At 44.9% G+C, this 24,252-nt stretch overlaps 1 protein-coding gene across 2 annotated transcripts in view; it reads right to left on the bottom strand.

Annotated features, from left to right (window-relative positions):
• The window catches only part of NEK6 (NIMA related kinase 6), a 474,385-nt gene that overhangs the window by 13,952 nt on the left and 436,181 nt on the right, over positions 1-24,252 (bottom strand). For both annotated transcript variants that reach the window (XM_069241715.1, XM_069241716.1), the window contains exon 10: positions 13,969-14,082. In XM_069241715.1, the coding sequence (XP_069097816.1) occupies positions 13,969-14,082 (114 nt within the window). The remainder of the gene's footprint in view (positions 1-13,968; positions 14,083-24,252) is intronic.

Genomic DNA, 24,252 nt, shown 5'->3' with positions numbered 1-24,252 from the left:
TGCTTCTGCCTCTTATGTTTTTTCTTGTGCACCAGCCCAGCCCGCCCTCGGTCGCCTCCTTTTACCCATCAGTAATACTAAATTCAATAAGTGAGTAGGCCCTTGAGGATCAACTAAATCAATAATACAGCCCCCACAAAAAATGGAACAGGACAGTGGAGCCTACAAAAGGCTACTTAATAGAAGATATTAGAGTGGTGGCCCAGCCCAGCCTCCTTCAGGCTCTGATGGGCGTGGCCCGGGCAAGTCGCGTGCACCGGGAGAATAAAATCGCTTATGAGTGTGAGTCAGTGCTGGTGGGCCTGGGACTGCCTCCTGGGACCTGCGGTCTCCGCTTGAAACTGGTGCTGGTGCTGTTAGCGTCCCGCACTGCGGTAGAATGAAAACAGTTATGAGCGCGAGCCATTGCCGGTGGACCATGGGACCACCACCTGGGGCCCTGCAGCTTCCCCTTGAAACTGGTGCTGGTGCTGTTAGCATCCCCTTCTGCGGGAGAATGAAAGCGCTTATGAGCACGAGTCAGTGCCAGTGGGCATAGGACTGCCTCCTGGGGCCCTGGGTCTGCTGGAACCTGTTGTCTCCCCTTGAAACTGGTGCTGATGCTGTTAGCGTGCCACTGCAAGTAAGACTAACACGGCCTTGCAGAAAAGTTAAATAACCGCTGAGTTACATACATTTCAGGCTTCGATGTTTCGGTGCTTAGCAAGAAGAAGGCATTGCATTTGAATAAGACACTGACTAATCACCTGACAAGCTGAAGCTTAAATCTGAACTGCACATTTTCCTGACAGTGACAGTCACTGTGTGTCTTGATTGTAGGCTGGAATCTCTTGATTAGGACCCTGTTAGGACCAACTTTAGCAGAATTGTCCCCTAGTATCACCCCTTCAACAGAATTTGTCCAATGAATTTTAAGCTACGAGTGATGCTCTGGCCACAACAAAGTTGTTAACGGTGCCCTGAATTAGGCTAACTTACTAAATGAAGTGTGAATGGTAAAATGTTGCTCTTCTTTGTACCCTTGCACGTGCCGAATTATTTAACCTCAAAATTAAATTCCAGTTACCAAAAAAGTGAATTGGGCAATGGGTTGCACAGCAAGGCTACTCCTGGGTCTGGGACGTGTTCTGGAGGAAGGCAGCCTTATGCCCATATTTCTGCACTGCCTTCGGCTGCCGGATTGTGTTCAAGTGCCCAAGTAAAATATTATAAATCTCTACCTTCAGCAGAAGATTTGAGAATTGGGATTGTCTTTCCCAGCTCCCTTCGTTAGCCCTTTCGAGTGCACACTTTCATGGAAAAGAACATCTATTTAGTGAACAACAAACTGAATGCTCAGTTAGGTGAATTACTGATTTATTTCCTAACTACTTGAGACTCGTACGAAGAAAAACTATAGAGATGTGGACAGTGTAGCATTTCACAGGTATTGCCTCTGCTGCCAAAGATTAAAACTTCGCTATCACGGTCCACATAGGCAAAGTGAAATGTCTGAACACACAGAATCCAGCCACTGAATGCACTGAAATCTGGCAGCCTCAGGACTGACTAAGGCAATGGGAAAAGTAGTTGTAATTAAATCAAGCGGGGTACATCTGTGGATATGCTGGCTGGGGTTCTATATCAAGTCCTCTCATAGAAAGAAAAACTAACAGACAGACTTGGTTCAGAAAAATACTTGAACACAATGCTATGTGACTATTTCCAGCTCTGGTTTCTTTGGAGTTGCTGGAACTTGGAAACAAAACGTGTTATCCTGCCTGGAAGATCTGTGCATGGGATGGCACTTCTTCGCTACAAGCTGGCATAGTTGTGGGTAACATGGTAACAGCATGAATGATGCTTAAATCCATCACTGTGGTTTAGTCATTACTTTTCTTCAGGTTGGAAGGCAGAAAGCAGGTGACCTGAGCATGTTCTGCAAAAATTCAAGTTGAGTACCCAAATTCCATCCCAATGAAAGGGCATGCTGGAATGACGTCTCATGCACACCTGCTTAAAATGCATCACCTCAAGTGATGTGCAGTCCAAGATCTTTGCAATACAATACAGAGTCCCTACTTGCTTGTTTGTGAGCAGATCAGGCAACACTGTCTGACTCAACTTTGAAATGCACAAGCCATGCTCAATGTTGAGAGTTTTCAAAGAAATCTATTAAGGAATAAAGTTTTACAGTGCCTTCCTCCGATCACTGCAGTATTTTTGAGAGGTACTAATCCACCTGTTAGATCCAGAGCAAGAGTAAGATGCATTTATGGTCATATGACGCATGCACTCTCCCGTCAGCATCGACCGGCCCGTGAGACTAGTGAAGCAAGGATGTAAGCCCAGGATAGGCCTAGTGCAAGCTACAAGAAGGCCCCATCGACCTCTGTCGGGTAGTAAAATGCATCAATTATCTGGGTTCAATGGACCCAGGTGTCACTGCACCAATAGTAGCTACACCCCTGTGGAAGGCCCTCCTCGGTCCTGTTAGTTGCTACAGACGTTCTCACATCTTCTTAAGCGATGAGCTGGATGAAGTAAGTGTTAGTTAGTGTTTCAGACAAACCCTTGATGGAGTTAACTTGCTAAACACATCGTTACTTGCTTCTTCTAGAATTACATTTATGGAACCCATGGGTCCAGTGCTTAATTTGAGCAGGTGGGAGACTCCACTGACACATATTATTCCTCATCAAACATAAACCGTGAGTAAGAGAGGGAAATGAACACAAAGAGGGAAAGAAGAAGGGAAAGACAGAAAACGAGCACAAAGGGAGAAAGCAGGAACCTGCATGAGTTCCAGGACGGACCAGGACTGTCAGATAGTGGATGGAAGAGCCAATCAAGACTACACAGCTTTGGTATTTGGCGCAGACATTTAATAACCCCCTACTGTGGGTCTCCGAGGAGAACTTCGGACACTGGCACTGACTCTATTACAAATTGAGCACTGCATGGGTCGGTACCTCTGTAAGGATGGTGTGGGTCCACTGGTAAGCCACGATTATACACGTATAAGCAATGCACAAGTTGGCAATGTGTAAACGGAGGGAAGGAGGACATCGTCCTGTTGACCTTATGTTTCAGGAGTAAAAAACATGATCACACCAAAGCATAGTTCGACAACTCCTTCTAAAGAGGCAAATCTAGGGATTGGCCACACCAGGGCAAGCTCCTCTGCAATGGCAGAGGAGCGTCTCCCCAACCCCGCTAGCAGCAACAACCAAACCTTTACAAGAAAACGATAATAAACTTGGTTTATGAATGTTTTCAAGTAAAAGGGTGTGGGGCCACAGGCAATGACGGGAACGGAGGGGGGAGTGCAGTTAGTGCACAAGTATGTTTGGCCGGCCGTCTCGTGCCGGCCAAACACACATGCGCACTAGGCTCTCTCCAACCTGGCACTGCGTTGCCGGGTTGGAGACAGCAGGCAGAGACTCTCACTCGGAGTGCTCTGACTGGGCGCTGCGTCCAGTCCTAATGCTGCTTTCATGCTGCTGGCACCATGAAAGCAGCATTAGGACTGGACACAGGGCAGGCTGGGAGTCTGTGCCTGCAGTGGAGGACCAAGGAGCGGAGTGGTGAGAAAGGTAATTTTTTTTCACCCTCCCATTCCCGGACACCCCGTTTCCCTGCTGTGAGCCCCCACTGGGTCACACGGCCCATGTGTTCTCACAATCTCTTTAAAATGACTTACACCCAGGTCTTTTTGCATTCTCTTTCATCAGAGAAGAGGATGCCTTTTGAATGCTTTTGTTAACCCTTACTCTCTTCAACATTATACAACTACGTTATCTTTCTTTTTTGGTGAACACAATGCCCACACTTGTTGAAATTCTTAAATAAAATGAACCAAACACTGCTTGCTTTTTTATTTTATATGCGGGATGTTCATACTTTGGAACCACTTTTCACCAATAAACATGTTTCTTTTATACACAAAGCATTGCCGATTAATGATAAACAGAAACACACTCTGAGGCGACACACTTGCCAGGGGTAGTAAGCGCTATACAACTACATCTAGCAGTTCACACTAATTCCAGCTACAGAAGGCATACCTCGCACGGGAGTGTGTGTTGCAACAAATGGAGAGGGCAGGGCACTCCACACATCCCACACTTTTGTGTCAACAGCAGAGACTTTACAGCTTTAAATATACACAGGTGTGTCTGAATACAAGACATTGTTGACAAAAAAAAGAGTCTTTGTTAACTGTTTATCCGCTTACAAATAGATGATGATCCCTTTCCTATCTCGGAATATTGTTGGGGAAAGTTGGCGATGTGTTGGTGTTTTCTCTTACACAGTTGTCCCTTAAAGTTTGCCTTCTTTCTTTTAGTTTCAGCACATTCAGGGACAGACTGGGAACCCAAAGAAGCCCTGACAAATGTCAGACCAGCCCCAATAGGGTGCGGAACAAGTGAGCTTCACCTCTACAATGGGGCTTGGGGGTTCTCCCCCTCACCCGCAAGAAAATTGGGAAAATGGCAAAAACAGTGCATTCTACAACAAGGTTTACACAATATATTCAATTGTATTAGTTTTAAAGAATAATACATGATGATCCTACAGTGCACCAGTATATGGCAATCTTTATTGGGGTTCTTCAATTATTCCCTCACCATTACCCTCTAACAGTGCCTCTCCTCTCTCCATAGCCTCTCTCTCACATGTATTTCATTTGTTTTATAGCACCTCTCTTACCAGCGTAGGGTCGAGTCAGCGAAAGTATCCAGTAGTGCATGCGTCTTGCTTGCAAGACACTGTTAACAGCATGGGCTTGGCGCCCACCCATTGTTTACCTTTTGTTGGCTTGCCTGGCACTCTTCTTTGTAGCCTAGTAATTTGCCACTGCAGGCCTAGCATCATTTCTGTTCCTCTCTGTGAAGCAGGGACCAAGCACAGATTGATTCAAATTAAACAGGGCCTGTCCGCTGCTCCCTACTTTGAGGTACTATTTTGTTCTTTTTAACTTTTAGTGCCATGCAAACAGAAGGCATCTGACTGCCGAAAAAGTGCCCAGCAGAATAAATTAACTTACAAAGATTTATTTTCTATAGTTAACTTTCTTTTATTTTGCCAAGTCTTAATTTCTCACTTTGCACTCATGTTTTCTTTGGTTTTGCTCATGGGCACTGTTTTCAAAAGATGAGGATTAATTTGTTCTAAATATTGCAAAGCAACATTGTTTCTTTCTTATGTGTAATTTCTGAAACCATGCTTTAACACATAATCGCGCAGTACACCCCAATCTGCCCCACTCAATCCAATCCACCCTAGACCAGACCAACCCAGCCCACCCCAATCCACCACTCTCCAATCCTCCCATCTCACTGCAGTCTGCCCCACTCCAATGCTTCCCACTCCAGTCCAGAAAATGTGTCCCACTCCAATCTAAAACAATCTACCCACTCCAATCTGCCCGCTCCAATCAGAAACAACCTGTTCTACTCCAATTCAAAAGTATCTGCCCCACTCCAATCCAAAACAATTTACCCCACTCCAATCTGCAGAGCTCCAATCCAAATCAATCTGCCCCACTGCAGTCCAAAACAACCTGCCCTGCTCCAGCCCAAATCAATTTGCCCCGCTCCAGACCAAATCAATTTGCCCCTCCAATCTGCCCCACGCCAATCCAAAACAATCTTCCCCACTCCAATCAAAAACAACCTGCCCCACTCCAATCAAAAACAATCTGCCCCACTCCAATCAAAAACAATCTGCCCCACTCCAATCAAAAACAATCTGCCCCACTCCAATCAAAAACAATCTGCCCCACTCCAATCAAAAACAATCTGCCCCACTCTCATCCAAAACAATCTGCCCCACTCTCATCCAAAACAATCTGCCCCACTCTCATCCAAAACAATCTGCCCAACTCCACTCTGCCCCACTCCAGTCCAAAACAATTTGCCCCACTCCAGTCTGCCCTGCTCCAATCAAAAATAAATCTGCCCCGCTCCAGTCCAAAACAGTCTATCCGTCTCCAGTCCAAAACAATCTCTCTGGCCTGCTCCAATCTGCCCCACTCTCATCCAAAACAATCTGCCCCACTCCACTCTGCCCCACTCCAGTCCAAAACAATTTGCCCCACTCCAGTCTGCCCTGCTCCAATCAAAAATAAATCTGCCCGCTCCAGTCCAAAACAGTCTATCCTTCTCCAGTCAAAAACAATCTCTCTGGCCTGCTCCAATCTGCCCCACTCTAATCTGTCCCACTTCAATCTTCCCCACTGCAATCCAAAACAATCTGCTCACTCCAATCTACTCCACTCCAATCCAAAAATATCTGTCACACTCCAGTCTAATCCACCCCTCCAGTCCAGTCTAATCCACCCCACTCCCACTGAGCACACTTCAAACCACCCTACTCTTCCACTCCACTCTACCCTAGTCTTATCACTCTAATCCACCCACTCTAAACCAATCTAATCCACCCCACTCCAATACACCACACCCCAATCCACCGCTTTTCAATCCACCCCACTCTAAACTAACCCACCCATTCCACCCACTCCAATCCACCCCATCCAATCTCACCCACTTTACCCCAATCCAATCCACCCCAATATACTCCAATCAAATGAACCCCACTACCTCAATCCACTCCACCCTATTCCACCCCACTCCACTGTTCGACACTTCACTGTATGACACTCTCTGCCACACACAACTGAATTGTAATTCCCTCTACTTAACTCTACGACACTCTACTCCAGCAAATCCAGTCTACAACACCCTATTTCCCCTCCATTCCACTCTAGGACATTCCACACCACTAACCTTTAGCCAAATTGATCAGCAGCCACACTAGTGTGCCACATGGCAAAAAACACTTTGCCAAGCCAATAACTCTTCTATAGGCGAGACCTACTAGCTTTGCCTATGCTTGCTTAAGAGTGCTTCGTCTGGGGAAGGGGAAGCATAAACTAAGGATTCAGAACTTAAGACAGTGGTTAGGGTCGACTTTAACTAATAATTTATTTCTACTCAAACAAATCCTTTTTAGCAAAATTGGGATAATCAAAAACATGGGAAAAAAACATAACTTTCTAACCTGTGCCATGCAGCTCTTTGAAGGCAATTCATAGCTCACTTTGCTAGATTATGATTCTAATTTATGGACTGCACAGAGGCAAAAGGAGCCATGTGACAAAAGCAGTATCCCATTGAGCTATGCACATAAAATTCTGTTCTGTGATCTGCATAGTACAAGTTCTTTGCAGCAGGCATATTAACCCTCTGTGCTACCTTAGATGAGTCAAAGCGGCCACTAGACAAAACCCCATCTAACTCCAGCAGGTAAATTAATCACCAGAGTTGTCTTGGCACTTTTATTGTTGCCTGAAAACTGTTGGATATACAAGGACCTCTGCAGTGCTTTTTAAAAATGCTGCACTGCTACAAAACTGGTCCCCGGTAACAAAACCGCCCATCCCCAACCCTTCCGGCCTCCCGGTGAAACACCCAATGTCCGGTACGGTCAGTCTGGCCTTGGGCACAGGGAGGTTTAGTGATTTGTCCAGAATCACAGGATGTTGAGCCGATGACAAGACTAGAACCTGGTTCCCCAGTTCCAAAGGTGGCAACTCTGGTAATTACGCCTCATCCTCTACTCTTCCTTTGTATTTATCAGTTAGAAGGAATCTGGGCTCTAGTTTGTTGTCCTTTTCAGCTGTGACAGTTCCCTTGTGTCTTTTACTCACTCCCCTTGATAGGGATCCTCCGTCTCACGCTCTTGCTGCATGCACAGGCTACGTCATGAGTCAGACGGCACAGTTGTACGCAAGCACAAGATACCAACAGCAAACGTGCCTGTGCACATCATCTGCGTGGTCGTCGAGACACACTTCCCATTCCTCCCAACAGTACCTATCGAATATCCAATGCATGTCCTACACCAGAAAGCACCTCGTGGCTATTGTTGTGCTAAATTTGCATAGTTACTCAAAATTTCAGAAATATTACTCACAAATTATGCGTAATTGTGCAAATTGCTATACCAGCATTTGGTGCTATATTTTAGCATAAATGTGTCCTTCGTTTTGATATATTTCACGTTGCAAAAAAAAGCACCACACACAGCTCGCTCTGGAATTCTGGTTGTTAGTTCCCATGTGCTTGTGCTAAATGTTTGCTGCAAACAGCACATGCTAACACAATGTCGACCGTTAGTGTAATTTAACAAATCTTGTGTAACAAACGTTATGCACAACTACTGAGATTACGTCAGTTTAACTGACGTTTCTCCCGGACCTAGGGATGCCACTGCACTCTTGGGCCATGTCTTCCCAAGCAGGCTCGACCTCATTTTCAAGTGTGTGTGGAGTCACTGCTCAGATGTTATTCTAGTGCAGGTCACTTCCAAAGCACAGTTACTGATTTAACACATTAGCCAACACAAAATCCTGAGTCAAGGATTGATCTGCTCCTGGCTTTAGCTTAGACACTCTTTCTGGCTATAATTTGTGATATTAAACAAAAGGAGGGACTGGGAGGATAATGGTCCAGTGTACGTTCTCCCTAAGCATAAACCAATAAATGAAAAGAGTACACTGTTCCAAGGAGATATGTCTAAAAAGGACGACAAGTATCGGTATTGTGATAGGAGTGCCCTCACGCGTCAATGAAGACGCTAAGCATCATCATTGGGCTAACTCCTCGTCAGACCGGCACTGCAATATCTGACGGGTCACCACACATGTGGTGGTGGCACTAAACCGAAGATGATAATGCAGATCCAGTGATATCTGCAGTACGTGCTGACAGTAGAAGGAGAGGAGAGTAAGAAGTGAGTTAAAATTAGCTCTGCACACCGGTATCTAAATTTAATTACTCAGAGTAGCGGTCAGGCCAAGATTAAAATCAATAGAGGAGTACTTGGAGGAAATAATGGCCACCGATACTCCTACATAAAGGGAAGGAAGAGATATACTCTATCCTAACACTAAGGGGTCGACCTGTTTCGCGCCCATGCGGTCAGTAAATGATCCAGTGGCGCTTCATCAGGACCGTGATTCGTGACTTCTCCTATAAAAAGGTATAGTGAGTGCTGTAAAGTCACTTACTATGCGTAGACTAATCGTCAAGGTCAGTCAAACAGTAGGTCACCCATCCCATATGGAAGTCAGGCATCTTAGAGACGCGTAAACCTCAGACCAAAGGAGAATGCAATGATGTCTTCCTCAACTCCTGCCATCCAACCTACCAGGGGTCGCGTGCCTGTAAATTTGTATTCATTTATTCATAATTTGTGATATGCCAACAGGATTACTGGCATGGATTTAATGTATTTTTTAAAGATCTCTTTAATGTATCCCTAGGATGCCCAGGCACCACACACTTTGGTGAATCTCTTCTGAACTTCTTGGTACCATATGCCACTGCTGCGTCCAAGATGATACACTTGTTGGCGATTGAAGTGGATGGGTCGACCAACTGGAGAACTTTCAACTCCAGTCTTTATTAGGTATCTTGTCTGCTCTCAACCTGGGCCATCTTACTGGCCCCACACACATGGCTATCTATTCTCTTAAGCTAAGGCTCCTGGTGACCACTGCTCCCTAACGTTCACCAAACATACTGCAATATCATTCCTATTCTCACCAGCTGAACATTGCAATGGCACTTACTCCATCTTTAACACTGCTTTCAGGGCGTGGTCCTGACAGTCAGTTTCTGGTCTGTCTGCTTAGCCTGCAACAATGCTACTTCATATGACAAAGGATATTATTATAATCATATTTAAAACCAGTGATTGGCTATTAAGAGCCACTCACACCTAATATGGAGTCAGTCTCACACACTGTGCTTTTTTGGGGGCATTTGGGGCAGTTTGTGCTTAAGCCTTCATTCCTGTTTATTCAGAAGTGATATGAAAGTCACATTTATGTCCTTTCACCCAAATTTTGGGAATTGTAAGGATGCCAATAGTTTGTGTTTTACCCTTATGGGCATTTGACAATTCAGCCACAATATGCCGAAAATCTTTAAAAAATAAAAATAAAAAAAAAGGAAAACATATTGTAAAAAAACAGCATCAGCAATAGGTTTGTAGTGTTAACATGGCCATCTTCACTGCTATTCAAAACAGGAAGAGAATAAACATTTTAACTCCTCTTTACGTACTCTTTGGCAAGTAGTGGTCATCATTTCCTTTTTGTGGTTTTTACTTGCAATTAATCTGTAAAGGGGAAATAGGTTTGATGCCGAGGTCTGGATGTCCTCCCGCTCTGGAGCAAACAGAATTGAATGGTAATATCATGGGACAATCTGGAAGCAGAAGCCCCCTTATGAATTTAGGGAAGTGGGCAGACTGTCGTCACCACTGGGCGGGCCTACAGTAAGTACTTTTTCTTTTCAAAGGTCAATAATCCATTGGAAACAGTTTTTGTTCCCAGCTGTTGTTTCAGTATTTTTTATACATCCGCTGTAGGGTCATGGTCAGGTTTTCTGCCGCAGGTCTTCTCGTTGCCATTTTGCCTCCTTGGTATAATTGTTGCTGCATAGAAGAACTAGATGGACAACGTCTTCCCCCTTTTAGCCATATTGAGAATTTCTTCGGAGGCTTTGCATGCCTTCCATTCTTTGCTGGGGATGTTTCTGCAGAACTTTTCTTTGTGTTGTATTTTGTAAAAACGTTGTCCAGTCTTTATTTTTGCTGTCTGGAAGGGTATATAGAGTTCCCTGCATGCTGAACTGGGGTAAAGGTGCACTTGGGTCTGAGATATATTTTTTTTAATGGAATTTTAATCAGATGGTTGCAGATTTTCTAAATTCAACTGAAGCAACGCATCGTCCATACTATATTCTGTCTGAGGCCCCTGCACTGCTCCCATGAATCAATCTTAGGAATTTAATTTAAATTTTAACCTCCAATTTCAAATTCCTTGACGTTTACAGTATGCTTTAAATTTTCAGTTGCACATGTTGTCACATTATTTATACACGCTTTAGTAATCTGTTAATATTATTTAATTTTCTTAGCAGACGTGGATCCCCTGATGAGGCTTCGTGGACACCCAGGGGTCTCTGGACCACGGTTGAGAACCACTGCTTTAAATGAAAGTGGAGGCTGGTGGAATTGGTTCCCTGCACATGGCAGTTGGATTATAGGTTTTCGAGGAGAATTGTGCATACATTCTGTTGCAGTGGTAACAATGCAGAGTGGTGCAGTGGCTTAGACATTAGCAATGCTCAGTCCACGCAATCCTATTTGGGCAAAAACACCAAGCAAAATAGCATTTCCCAGCTGCAGAGCTCCCCAAAAAGGTTTGTTTTGTTCGAGCTGGTGTAATAAACTGGAGTGACCAAAAGGTGGAGCCGTAGGGCTGCTGCATTAACTCATCTTATGAAGTGCTGGTCCTATTGGTGGGTAGGATCAGATGGGAAGATTTCAACCCAAGGGCCTTGCATTGTAAAAAGACCGTGGAGGTGGTGTGGACGTTAGGGACAAAATAGAGCCACATCAAAGGTCACCCCCGGGTCAGGTGATTATGGTCACAAACAAAGCACTCGTGTGGAAGGAAGAGCTCTTGTGTTTGCTCTGCCCAAAATTAAAACCTCAACTTTAGAAGCATTTAGGCAGAAACGATTTACTGAGTTCAAATCCTGAAATAGTACGTGCAAGCCAACAGTTCTAGTGGGTCGTGCCATTTATTTATTTCTGAGTGTTTTTATAGCTCCTCTGCAGCCGCTTCACAGAGCAGCGAGACAGAGCACATTCTCCATTATCAGCCTGGAGTCATCTCCTCCTTAGGACAAAGAGGGTTCAGATATCAGAATGATTTATGAATGACAGAGGGTATGATTCAGAAGTAAATCAATTACAGATTTAGGGTGTGCTGGGCTTTAAAAGGCCCAAAGGCCTATTAACACACTAACTCAGGGAGTAATTAAAAAGACAGTCAGTTTAGAATGATGGGTCTGCTCTCTGTAGGAGGCCACTAGCCTCTAACCAGCTTCTTTGCTAACTTGGACGTTGACTAACAGTGTGCCAGGCAATGTGGCAGCATTCAGTCGTATGGCAAGCAGACACCTGCTGCAGAGACTGGGCTTAGCACAAGAACTCCTTGGAAGAAGCGCACCTTGTCTCCACTCACATGCTTTCATTCAGCAGACTAGTGTACTCCAGGACCTGCTGTGCTTCAGTGCAGCCCATTGGACCATCACACGTGAGCACAGCGAGGGGTAAGGGGAAAGCCTGGACTGGAGAAAGCTGCGTCCTTGCCGCATAGAACCATATAGGAAGCAGAACCCAAGGAGTTCATGAATAAAGAAAAAAAACATTATTTTGAATTAAGAGGAGCGTAGCCTGCTCAGGTATCTCCTCCGCCACTAATCCTTTTTTTGTTGTTTTTTTTCTATTTTACTATCCCCCTACCAAAGCTGCAACACACACTCCTTCACAAAGTGGACCCCTGACAGCATGGTTTCCGGCTGTAGTAGCTTGACAGGTTTTTTTGGTCATAGCTGCTGAGATACTGCCAATAGAGCCAGAAACCATGCAGTCCAAAGAGTGGCCGTAACAAAGAAAGGTGTCACGGGTACCCTCCACCACAGGGTCGGAGAGTCTCACCTGTGCAGACCACACAAGGCTCTCGTCTTCCCAATTACTACAAAAACAAACACAAAGGGCAACAACAGACCTTAGGGCCTGATTACGACCTTGGCGGTTGGGATATTCCATCACAAACATGGTAGATATACTGTCCGCCGTTTTACAAGTTCCATAGGATATAATAGAACATGTAATAGGGTGGGCAGTATATCTGTAACGTTTGACACAGATTATCCCATCCGCCAAGGTCGTAATCAGGCCTTTAGGCAGCTGGCGAGGCCCAGCCTACTGACTCAAAAAGAAGCTAGAAACTCTGCTTTTCAGCAACTAACCAGTCAGGCTAAACCTGTTTTAAACAGATGTATGTTACTACACCGACAGCCTTACATCTACAGTCACTACAACCCTAGCTTTACCATTACCTGTACACTACCTGCAACCCCTGCTACCTCAACCCTACAACTACACTGACTCTTCTAACTGAATAATCATCTTGAGGCACATCAAGCAAGGTGAGGAGCTACAGGCACACAATGCGGCAAGGAGCTGAACACAACACAACACAAAGAGTGAGCACACCTCTGACTGATATAGTATGTTCAACTCAAAGGCATGTGGACTGCAACTATTATCCTTCAGGATGGTTTGTTTAACACATACATTGAGAGGGAGGGACGGCATTCTCTAAGGTCGTATCCACCATTAGTGCTGCCAGTAAGTGGCGCTGTGACCCGGGCAATTAGGGGTTCAAACACCACACTTACAGGTGCTTTAATCATCTGGTTAGAGGTCTGTTTCTTGCTTGCATTAGGGCCCTGGCACTCTTGCAACCTCACAGAGCAGGGACAACATCACGACACAGACCAAGATAACTTAATTTTCTTGTGTAAAGTATTTGTTTAAAAATGTCATTTAACAAAATAGCATAGTGCTGGGTCAGAAAATGAAAGAAATGCGCCTGCATTACATAAAACAATTGTAAACTTTTTAGGAGTTCCACAAGACGTGTGTGTGTGTGGTGGGGTGTTTGGACTTGGTAAGAAGATATCAGGCGGTGGAATGTGCCTGCCAAACTCTGGCTGGACCGTACAGGCTCTGAGCCCCGGTGGCACTGCACCCGCTGAACCGCTGATAGTTAGGCCCATGAAAGGACACCCGGTTTTGGAGCCCTTGCCTGAGGTTTACCCCACCGCAGAAATCCATCCTGCATGGTGGCCACCAGAACCCAGGCACCCCGACCATTTCAAGTTGTTGCAGTGCAGAAAACCTTTAATGCTGATGTAGTTATGTGCAGGACATGCGAATATGTCCCTTAATTACAGACAGACACGAGCTTTGGAGGAAAAATATTCTCTGCCATAAAAGGCTGCTACTCAACCTGGCTCTGGGAACAAGCCCTTTCTTTGGCCGCCGCCCACTTACCTTTTCGGAATAGTGCTCTGTAGGGAGGGGCGGGTATTCACATTGCTCGATCTTTTGACACAGAGAAAACAGATTCATCTTGTCGCCATAGAAGGGACTTTGAAGAGCCGCCATCTGTAAGAAAGAGGAGAGTTTCATTGTGTTAGCCCGGGAGCATCAAGTCTCGTGTTTAGTGGACGCACCTCCGCTCGCGCGGGATCTGCACTTGACACGCACGCTCTTGCGTCAGCCTTTTATTGGCTGCTTGAGACGCCATTTCACACCTCACTTTTCAGTCTGCAAATTGTTGAAGACCACGTGCAGAGGCCCCCTGCTGTGCCTGCCCAAGATTCTCCCGTACACACTAAAATTAAATCAAAATAAGTACATAGCTTGCACGCTATGATTAACAATTTAATTATACAATTACAACCCAGCCTCTCTCAAGCACGTGCCTTTTAGGAACAGGCACTTCTGCCTTCTACCTACATATCTTCTTTTTTTTAAAAATCTTAGTGTGACGAGTTTTTAACAAACATTTTCAATGGAGACAAATGGCTTGTTTCTCTTTAATTGAAGGCTTAATTGAAGTGAGTTATAACACAGTTATTTCATCTTGAACAGCAATTACGATGTTCTGCGGGGTGAAAAAAGCTGCTCAAATTCTAAAGGTGTAAATTAACCTTTGCCAATGCTTGAATGATGTCTTGAAAACTATGTAATGATTAAACAAAACAATAAATATGCATGAAAGGTGAATCCTTCGCTTTTCCCTGCGCCGCATTAACCACACAATGCGTTAGCTACGTCAAGACTCAAATGGCGTGCTGTTCACCTTTAGAAAGCGTCTATAATCACCCATGCGATCTGTCATTTGCATAGGAAGAAATCTGCACCAGTAATAAGGCCGGCTTCAAAGGGGAGCTAAGAGCCGCCGCGAAGCTCAGTACGCAAGAGGCATGTAACCTCAGCAGGCATCCTTCCCGTGACCCAGCTGCTTATTAATTCATAATGCAACTGAAGTGCTGCTTGTCACTCTCGCTCACCGTCGTTTCCAGGGCCACACAACAGAGCAATACCCCACTCTAATGAATAGCAATTGGGTAAAGTGATGGTGTTATCCACTCTGCTTGGAAGAGGGCATGAGAGCACTTGGTAGTGAGCTGTGGAAGCATACTAGCTTCTTTGAGGGAATATATACATATGTGTGTGTGTGTGTGTGTGTGTGTATGTGTGTGTATATACACACACACACACAGGTTTGACAAAGTTTTATGTCTTCACCATGCACTGTCAACCTGCTCTTTACATTGTTACAGTTGCATGTTTTGTATCTATGGCAATCAATCAATATTGATTGAAACAGATAAAGTGGAAATCCTATCTATATATATATATATATAGATAGATAGATAGATAGATAGATAGATAGATAGATAGATAGATAGATCTAATCCACAAGGGGGATGTCATCACACATTTAACAACATACGAATTTAAACAAAGAACTAGTTTAGTCCAGTAGACAGCATTATTTTATTATTTTCGTTTTGAAATGGGAAAGACGGTGACATGGTGACCATAAGGTATTTTCGAAAGATATATATGGTAAATGACCCTAGTGCTGATTTACTCTGACTCAGAATTGAACGCAGCTATGGCATTTTTACGAAGGTTGGGTTTACGCTGACCATCTTCATTGCGTCCAAACACAAATGCAGCGTCCCTAACTCCAGAGGAGGTCATGTGGCTGCGAGAAGAAAGTAGATGCTGCAGAGCCAAAAGGAGCCACCACAAGGCCCAGGGGAAGTGGAAGAGCCCAGACGATTAGGCCATATCGATGATGGGAATTTACCAGGCAGCAGTCTGTATTTCCAAAGACCGGCCTGTTCCTTGAAGCCAGTGAGGTGCCTTTTTGGCTTCAACAAATCCAACATTTGGGACATACAGCTTTTTTATCACTAATCTCCCACACTTCAACTTCCTGGCTTATCCCTGTGATATTTCCTCTAAACCTCTACCAATGTTGCTAACTTTCGTCAAAATGTGTTTGTGGGTGTGGAGGGGATGCGAGCACTGTGTGGAATCGTGGACCATTGGGTGAGGTGAAACAAGGTAAAGGTTGCTTTATGTGGCATGAGCAGGGGATGGAGAAGAAGGGCAGGGGATGGAGAAGACGGGCAGAGGATGGAGAAGCCAGGCAGGGGATGGAAAAGACGGGCAGGGGATGGAGAAGCCGGGCAGGGGATGGAGAAGCCGGGCAGGGGATGGAGAAGGCGGGCAGGGGATGGAGAAGACGGGCAGGGGATGGAGAAGACGGGCAGGGGATGGAGAAGACGGGCAGGGGATGGAGAAGACGGGCAGGGGATGGAGAAGACGGGCAGGGGATGGAGAAGACGGGCAGGGGATGGAGAAGACGGGCAGGGGATGGAGAAGACGGGCAGGGGATGGAGAAGAAGGGCAGGGGATGGAGAAGACGGGCAGAGGATGGAGAAGACGGGCAGAGGATGGAGAAGACGGGCAGAGGATGGAGAAGACGGGCAGGGGATGGAGAAGGCGGGCAGGGGATGGAGAAGCCAGGCAGGGGATGGAGAAGCCGGGCAGGGGATGGAGAAGCCGGGCAGGGGATGGAGAAGGCAGGCAGGGGATGGAGAAGACGGGCAGGGGATGGAGAAGACGGGCAGAGGATGGAGAAGGCAGGCAGGGGATGGAGAAGGCAGGTAGGGTCTGCATGTCAGGGGGAAGACATTCATCTCCTTCTCCACGACTGCTCCAGCCGCTGTTAAATGTAGATCTGTCCTTTGCAGATCTACATTTAAAACAAGCGTATGTGTGTGATTTCTTGACTGCACTGGCCTCTCACCTATCCTCAGGAGGTACTGTGTTAGTAGTTGAGCAACACAGAAAGTTCACCATGGAGGGACATCATTTTATCCTGATCCTTTCAGTCAGGCTCTGTATTAGAGTGTGCAGTACCACAGGGACTCTCAACTCTAGGCCCGCAAGTGATGTTTCCTTCTGTCACCGTAACCCTGCAGCATGTGCTCTGCTGAAAAGTGGAAGCTCAAATACCAAGCAGAGGCCATGAGGTGAGTGGCTGCTCATGCCATCTCAGATCCAGCAGACACAAGAGCAGCAAGGGAGGACACTGGAGACCATGTGTCATTAGGTGGAGGAGGGGTGGTGGTTGGGCAATGATCATCTAGCACCATGGTGGTCAGGGTCAACAAGGCTCAGGTCCAATGGATGGAAAGTGGACAAAACAGGACACAGGCTCAGGGCGAGTGGGAGCGGATGAAAAGGACACAGGCAATGGAACAGGAAGGAATGGAAAAGCAAGGAAATAGGCTACATAATCCATAAACTCTACGAACATTACTTCTGGTTGCAGTCCCCTAAACAAGCGGACTGTGAAGGGAACAAATGTTGCAACAGGCAACGGAGGAGCTACCATTCAAAGATGGATAAAAGCCTTTTTTAACAGTGAACTTCAAATATACCAGCCTGGAAGCAGATGCATGCTTTCCATTCATGAAGAGCAGGCAAATCTTTTGGCAAAGCAAGGCCAAGCCAAGCATTATTTACTTACAGCTCTGTTGTCGACTTCTTGATATACCACTCTAATTGTTCCCCTAGGAGCAATCGATCTCACTACGTTTCCCTATGCGTCGTCTCCCAAACCTTCCCAATACAGTCAAATGACTTACGCCGAGCAATCTCCTGTTTCTATCGGGCTCTAACGTTCCAATTCTCTCATCATAATTGCCACATGTTCTTCTGTTCCCCTCCGTGCAGGTCTCTAATGTGTAGTACACACTTGCAAGTGCAAATTTACCCACAAATGTTGTGCTGTAACCTAGGTGTGTTTGTATACAACCCCCACCACACACATACCATATGGCAAAGTTTTTAAGATTCCAGTTGCCACCCTTTGCAGCATATGCCACATTTCCTATATTTTTTCTATAACTTCAGGTTAAATTTTCCTGAAAACAAACTAATTGAAAAGGAGGAAAAGAGTGTTTGCTGAAACAAATTCTCAGTGGGGAAGGGAAAGGTGGAGAGAGAAAGAAAATTCAGGCCGTGCCCGAGATAAGAATATTTGCCAATAAAGCATATTATTAAGAATAACTGCAGTAATAACCAAAGCTTCACACATTTATGGCGTTCCATGCTTGTTAAATACATTTACAAGCCTCTATGTGTGTACATTTGCATGGCATAAACCATACACGCAGATCTGAAATACTATTATCAAGACAAGGGGTGAGCGAAGAATTTCAGTATGCCAGCGGAGTTCGCAGAGTTTTCCCCACTCCGCGCGGAGCTCCAAAAAACTCAGCGAAGTGACGCGGAGTGGAGTTTTTCCTCTTGTATGGCTCATCAACATTAAGTTGGCGAGTGCGAGCAAGAGAAATTGCAAAGCTGGCGTCTGCAAGACAGATTTCTGAATCCGAGTGGTCGTGGGAAGTTGCTACCGCTCGAGTTCAGAAAGCTGTCGCTTGAGTAGGAAACCTACTTGAGTGGCAGAAAGAAGTTAGTGCTCTCTGGCGCTCCGCATGAGGCTGTTCGCACTGATTTTACATCGTGGAAAACCGCTTGTACTGAAAATCAGCATGAACAATCAGACTTACCCAAACTCCGCAGCTTTTGGAACCCTGCGTTGGACGGCGGAGTTTTTTCAGCACTTTGCTGAGTTCCGTGTACCAGAACTCGGCAAACGGCGCCCAGGCCTAATCAAGACGCACGTGAAGTTCTCATCTAGCATAGTCTGTTCCCTTTCTTGGTAATGATAACAAACACAACATTACACAAGGCGTGTGCATGTGTGTTTCAGTCTCTAGGCGTTTACTGCCTTTAGGCTTTATTCAAGAAGGAAATGTGTTGGAGTTAGATTGCAACAAACAGGTTTTTAGATGTTTCCTAAATCTCATCAGGTTAGGCTCTTGGTTCAGGTTTAGTGGCAATGTATTCCACAATTTTGTGCCAATGGTAAAAAAGGCGCAGCCAATCCATTTTTCAAGTCTGTCCGTTTTTCAAGTTTGAGTTTAGTGATATAAAAAGAGGCTTTCAGTGAGGATCTTAATGAACGGGTCGGTGAATAGGTAAGCATTTTTTGTGGTAAGAAAAGGCTCTTCTGCTTATAGCACAATATGTGTAGAATGCACACAGCCAAAAATTCAAAGTGTTGACAACAGGGAACCAATTAATTTGTTGTCTATATGGACCAAGGTGTTCATGTTTTTGAGGTTGAAGAGCAATCAGTCGTACAATAGTGTTTTGAATGCACTGTAATTGCCCTTTTTGTGGTTCCTATGTAAACAGCATTTCCATAATCTAATTTTGTCTGAATCTAGGAGTTTGTAACAACCATTTTTTTGTAGAAAACAAAAAAGGGAAAGTTATTTTTAATACTTTTAACAGGTACGCATACGATTGTGTAGCTGTGATCTTGGTGTCTAAGGAAAGACACAAGTTATTCCTAGATTCCTCACATAAGCAGTGTTATTAGGACACTTCCCAGGTACCGTTGACCATAGGGTCATTTCCTAGCTCGATTAAAGACAGGAAGTAGCTGTGGTTTTGCTGCAGTTAACTTGAGAAAGTTTTTAGTCATCCATTCTAAAGACGCGGATAAAGTAAATTTAAGTGTTTCACGGATCCCCATAATGCTGGAATTCAGCTTAAAAATTAACTGTTGTCACAACAGGAATGCACAAGAACCACGGCAACTGGAATTACGTGATTCTGCTGCCACAGTTTTTTTCCTGCGTGATTAAGGATTTTCCACACTTGCCTCCTAATCCATCATAATCTGCGGATTTTAACCAAAAACGGTTTCTAGTTTAAATTGATAAAAAGTTTCTAAAAGCGTGGTCATATGTGTTCCCACGCGTTGGAAGACCCTTTGCAAACGTTAACTGCTCAACTTTCAGTTTCTTAGTTAGGTATTTAGTTGTTAAACTGGTACTAATGGGGCAAAATCTTCACCCAGATGGTATTACCTGTGTAAAAAACAAAATAGGGAAGTAATGTTATAAAAAAAAATGTCCCGTATTATGCCACATAATTACTTAGATTAAGTACAAAAAGGTAGATATCCTAAAATGCCCCAGATGCACAGTGCAACTCTGATAAAGTGAGTGCAAATACTCGGTGGCGCCTCTTTGCAGTGGTTTAGTTCACGGGTTTAACATCCGAAAAGCTTTGTAAATTCGGACTTAAGCTGCCCAGGACGGCAGCCCGAGGACGCGGACCGCGGGCATTCCGAACAGCGACGTAATTGCAGTTTCTGATGCCAGGCTGGGGTCGGCTTTTTGACGTTTTGGTTAGAACAATTACAGTCAGCTGGGCAGATGCCCCCTTAAACGGACCACCATGCAGCTTGGCTTGTTTAGGAAAAATATAAATTGCTTTTGCTGTTTAAACTTGTCATGTTGTTAGTTCTGGGAAAGCCATCGCTCGTAGCACTATTCCTTGACAATAAAATGTATTTTTAACTCCTATGAATTATTCTGATGACAGATTTTGGAGAAAAGTTGCAAGCGAAAAAGGCTGTCTGCTAGCTTGGCGAGAGAGAAGGCATTAACAGTTTTAACTGTCGGAAATACAGTGTTATCTGGAGTTAAACTGAAATCTGCCAGTAATGCATCAGATAGGCGTGACCTCCATCATTCATCATATGATTTTAGGCCAGATACAGAGGAGGGCGTCTTAAAATGAAACAGAGCATACTCGCTTGTTCTGATTTGCTTAAGGACGTTTACGGTCTGCTGGAAAAAATAAGCTGGATAAGAAGCGTTCGGCTCAATCTGATAAATGTTATTTTTACTCTCCTATAGGATGTATGCATGGCTCTATAAAATATTAAGTTAGGAGTTTATGCAATAAAGTCTTAAGACAACTAAACAAACACTAGGGGCAAAGCTCAATTGGATGAATAGGTCATTGAAAAAACTCCTAGCTTTGGAAAGGTTCATTCAGGCATTCATCCATCAGAAGCATGCAGACTGAGTACTGGACAGGGACAGCTCCTCTGCTTTGGCAGAGGGGCGTCACCCCCTCCCCCCCTCTACCCCAGCCACCAGCAGTATTATTGTTTTATTTTTAAAGGGGCGGGGTCTTGGGGATGACGAGTGAGGGGAGTGCACAGAGCACTCCCCTCAGTGCACATGTATGTTTGGCCTGCCATCTCAGGTCGGCCAAACACACATGCGCACAAAGGCTCTCTCCAACCCAGCACTGTGTTTTTTTGTGTTCTCCCCACCCTCACCAATTTTCCTAGTCGCTAGCCGTGACTGGTACTGGACACAACACACATACTAATAGTCCGTGAACAATGAAAAAGTCAGGCATTGCTCAATCTGCCTTAGAACCACAGAAAAGTCCGCCACATCGTAAGGTACATCGAAATCACTGGTACTGGGAGGTGCCTCTGAGATTCTTAAAACTCAGCGGATCAGAAACACGTTCAGAGGACCCAAACCTGAGAGCAAGGTTCAACCTTAAGTTGTAGACGTGGGCTCAGGTGGGTTACTCTGCTCTCCCAGTTCATCGAAGGAGTGAACTCCACAGCCCTGGTAGGCTACAGGAAGACTTCACAGAAGGAGTGAACTCCACAGCCCTGGTAGGCTACAGGAAGACTTCACTGAAGGAGTGAACTCCACAGCCCTGGTAGGCTACAGGAAGACTTCACAGAAGGAGTGAACTCCACAGCCCTGGTAGGCTACAGGAAGACTTCACTGAAGGAGTGTACTCCACAGCCCTGGTAGGCTACAGGAAGACTTCACTGAAGGAGTGAACTCCACAGCCCTGGGAGACTACATGAAGACTTCACTGAAGGAGTGAACTCCACAGCCCTGGTAGACTACAGGAAGACTTCACAGAAGGAGTGAACTCCACAGCCCTGGGAGAATACAGGAAGACTTCACAGAAGGAGTGAACTCCACAGCCCTGGGAGAATACAGGAAGACTTCACTGAAGGACTGAACTCCACAGCCCTGGTAGACTACAGGAAGACTTCACAGAAGGAGTGAACTCCACAGCCCTGGGAGAATACAGGAAGACTTCACAGAAGGAGTGAACTCCACAGCCCTGGGAGGCTACAGGAAGACTTCACTGAAGGAGTGAACTCCACAGCCCTGGTAGGCTACAGGAAGACTTCACAGAAGGAGTGTACTCCACAGCCCTGGTAGGCTACAGGAAGACTTCACTGAAGGAGTGTACTCCACAGCCCTGGTAGGCTACAGGAAGACTTCACAGAAGGAGTGAACTCCACAGCCCTGGTAGGCTACAGGAAGACTTCACTGAAGGAGTGAACTCCACAGCCCTGGGAGAATACAGGAAGACTTCACAGAAGGAGTGAACTCCACAGCCCTGGTAGGCTACAGGAAGACTTCACAGAAGGAGTGAACTCCACAGCCCTGGGAGGCTACAGGAAGACTTCACAGAAGGAGTGAACTCCACAGCCCTGGGAGACTACAGCCAGCCATATTTAGAGATCTCTGCTAGAGAGGTGAAGACCCCTTTGCCGTCAGCAGAGCCAACCCCACAGCAGTCTGCGAACTGCATCTTTGCATTTGCTATTATAACTTTGCCACTAGATGCATAGTGTAGAATGCTACAAGGAGGACCAGGATACTATGTGCTGCATATATGGTGATCTCTACAGCTGTCGACTGGTCCAGGCTGTGATGGTAACTTACTATCAGTTCTGAGTTTCCCCGAGATGTGTAGTTATTCTGTGTTCATTATAACAATTTCCTACAATTTCCAAAATGCGTATCACCTTTGCCTGAAGAACTAGGACTCACAACCTGGAGCAAGTTGATAGTTAAGGAACCTTGATGCACCAACAATAGCTGCCCACAATACCTCTTTGTGAGCACATCAATACTGTGAAGTGATTTAAAAACACAGAAGGCTGCTCGAGCAAAACAGGACATTTCTAGTATCCACATCTGACAGTCAGTGTGCCAACACTGATGTAAAGTACCGAACAGGTCTAAGAGTATTTGCCAATATTACAATGTGCCAGACAGCATCTGGCAGCCACGACAAACTTTGTAGCGAGTGTAATCTACTTCTAAAAGCTCTTTACTGGTTTCAGTACTGTACTTTCACCCTCCCAATTTTGGAACTACATAAACTCCCACTAATTACTAATATTATAAAGTACTACTGCTTGTACTACTATTCACTACAGAGGTAAAACGTTAGTGTAATACATGGGATTCTGCAATGCCTGTATAAAACTATGTTTCTAATTTCTTTATAATCGGTGAGCTGTGACGCATTCATAACTTATTACAGCTGAGCATTCTTCTCCTCTGATTTTTCCAGCTGCACAGTGACAACCAGAAATGGGAAATTTGAGGCAACACGTTTATTTTTTGCACTCCTTAGAAAATTATAGACTAGGTAGAAACTTTCTACAAGTTTTTACCTATTTTGATCTACTGCAGCTTTTTTTTAAACGGACTTGTATTAAACTGATTCTAATATCTTTTTGCATCAAATACCTCACAGCTTTCCTGATGTGTTTATTCTCTCTTTTATATGAAAGCGCAATGTACCAAGGATTCATGTGGTTTATGGGAGAGGTGATGGTGTGACCATGTATTATTAGGGATAAAGTATCCCCTGCCATACATAAGGATATTGTATGTAACCTTAGAGTTCAATAACCGTAGAAAGGAACTCGGCCTTTGGTCTCGTTCCTCTACATGGTCATGGAACTCCCTGGTGGCTTGCAATATTATTATAATGTACAACAGTGAGTACTTTATCCAATAAATAACTCACTGCTACTGTTATAAAACACGTTATACCCATTAACAGTGCTTAATTTGTAAATAAAAATGTGCCAGTGCCCAACGCTCTCCTCTGAAACTTGCGGCTTCTGCAATTAAATGTGCGAGCACAGGATGCTGAGGCAGAGTAATCCCAAAGTCATCTCGGCCTCTTTAATCCATTTACAGCCACTCCCTGCACCTTCAGCTCACTCTTACAGCTTACTGCTTTCTCCCTTTGTGACAATTTTTCACTTTTCTCTTTCTCCGTCTTTCCCATATGTCTTTTGCTCACAGGAAATACTTGAGGCAGAAGAATAAGTTATATAATACGATACACTGTTCCAACAAAGTTTTCTTCACTTTAAGATGGCCGTTATCTGTCATAAATATGACAGAGGTGTTTGAGATCCTTCTTCCATTTTTATTTTTATACGTATTTGCATCGTTCGGCCACACGGACGGGTGGTCTCCTAGCAACGAAAACAGTAATCACTGTTTTCGCGCGCTCGAT

Source organism: Pleurodeles waltl, chromosome 6 (genome assembly GCF_031143425.1).
Source record: "Pleurodeles waltl isolate 20211129_DDA chromosome 6, aPleWal1.hap1.20221129, whole genome shotgun sequence".
In the NCBI taxonomy this organism is placed as follows: Eukaryota; Metazoa; Chordata; class Amphibia; order Caudata; family Salamandridae; genus Pleurodeles; species Pleurodeles waltl.
The sequence above is the reverse complement of the archived record's forward strand: the minus strand, read 5'-3'. Positions and strand labels throughout refer to the sequence as shown.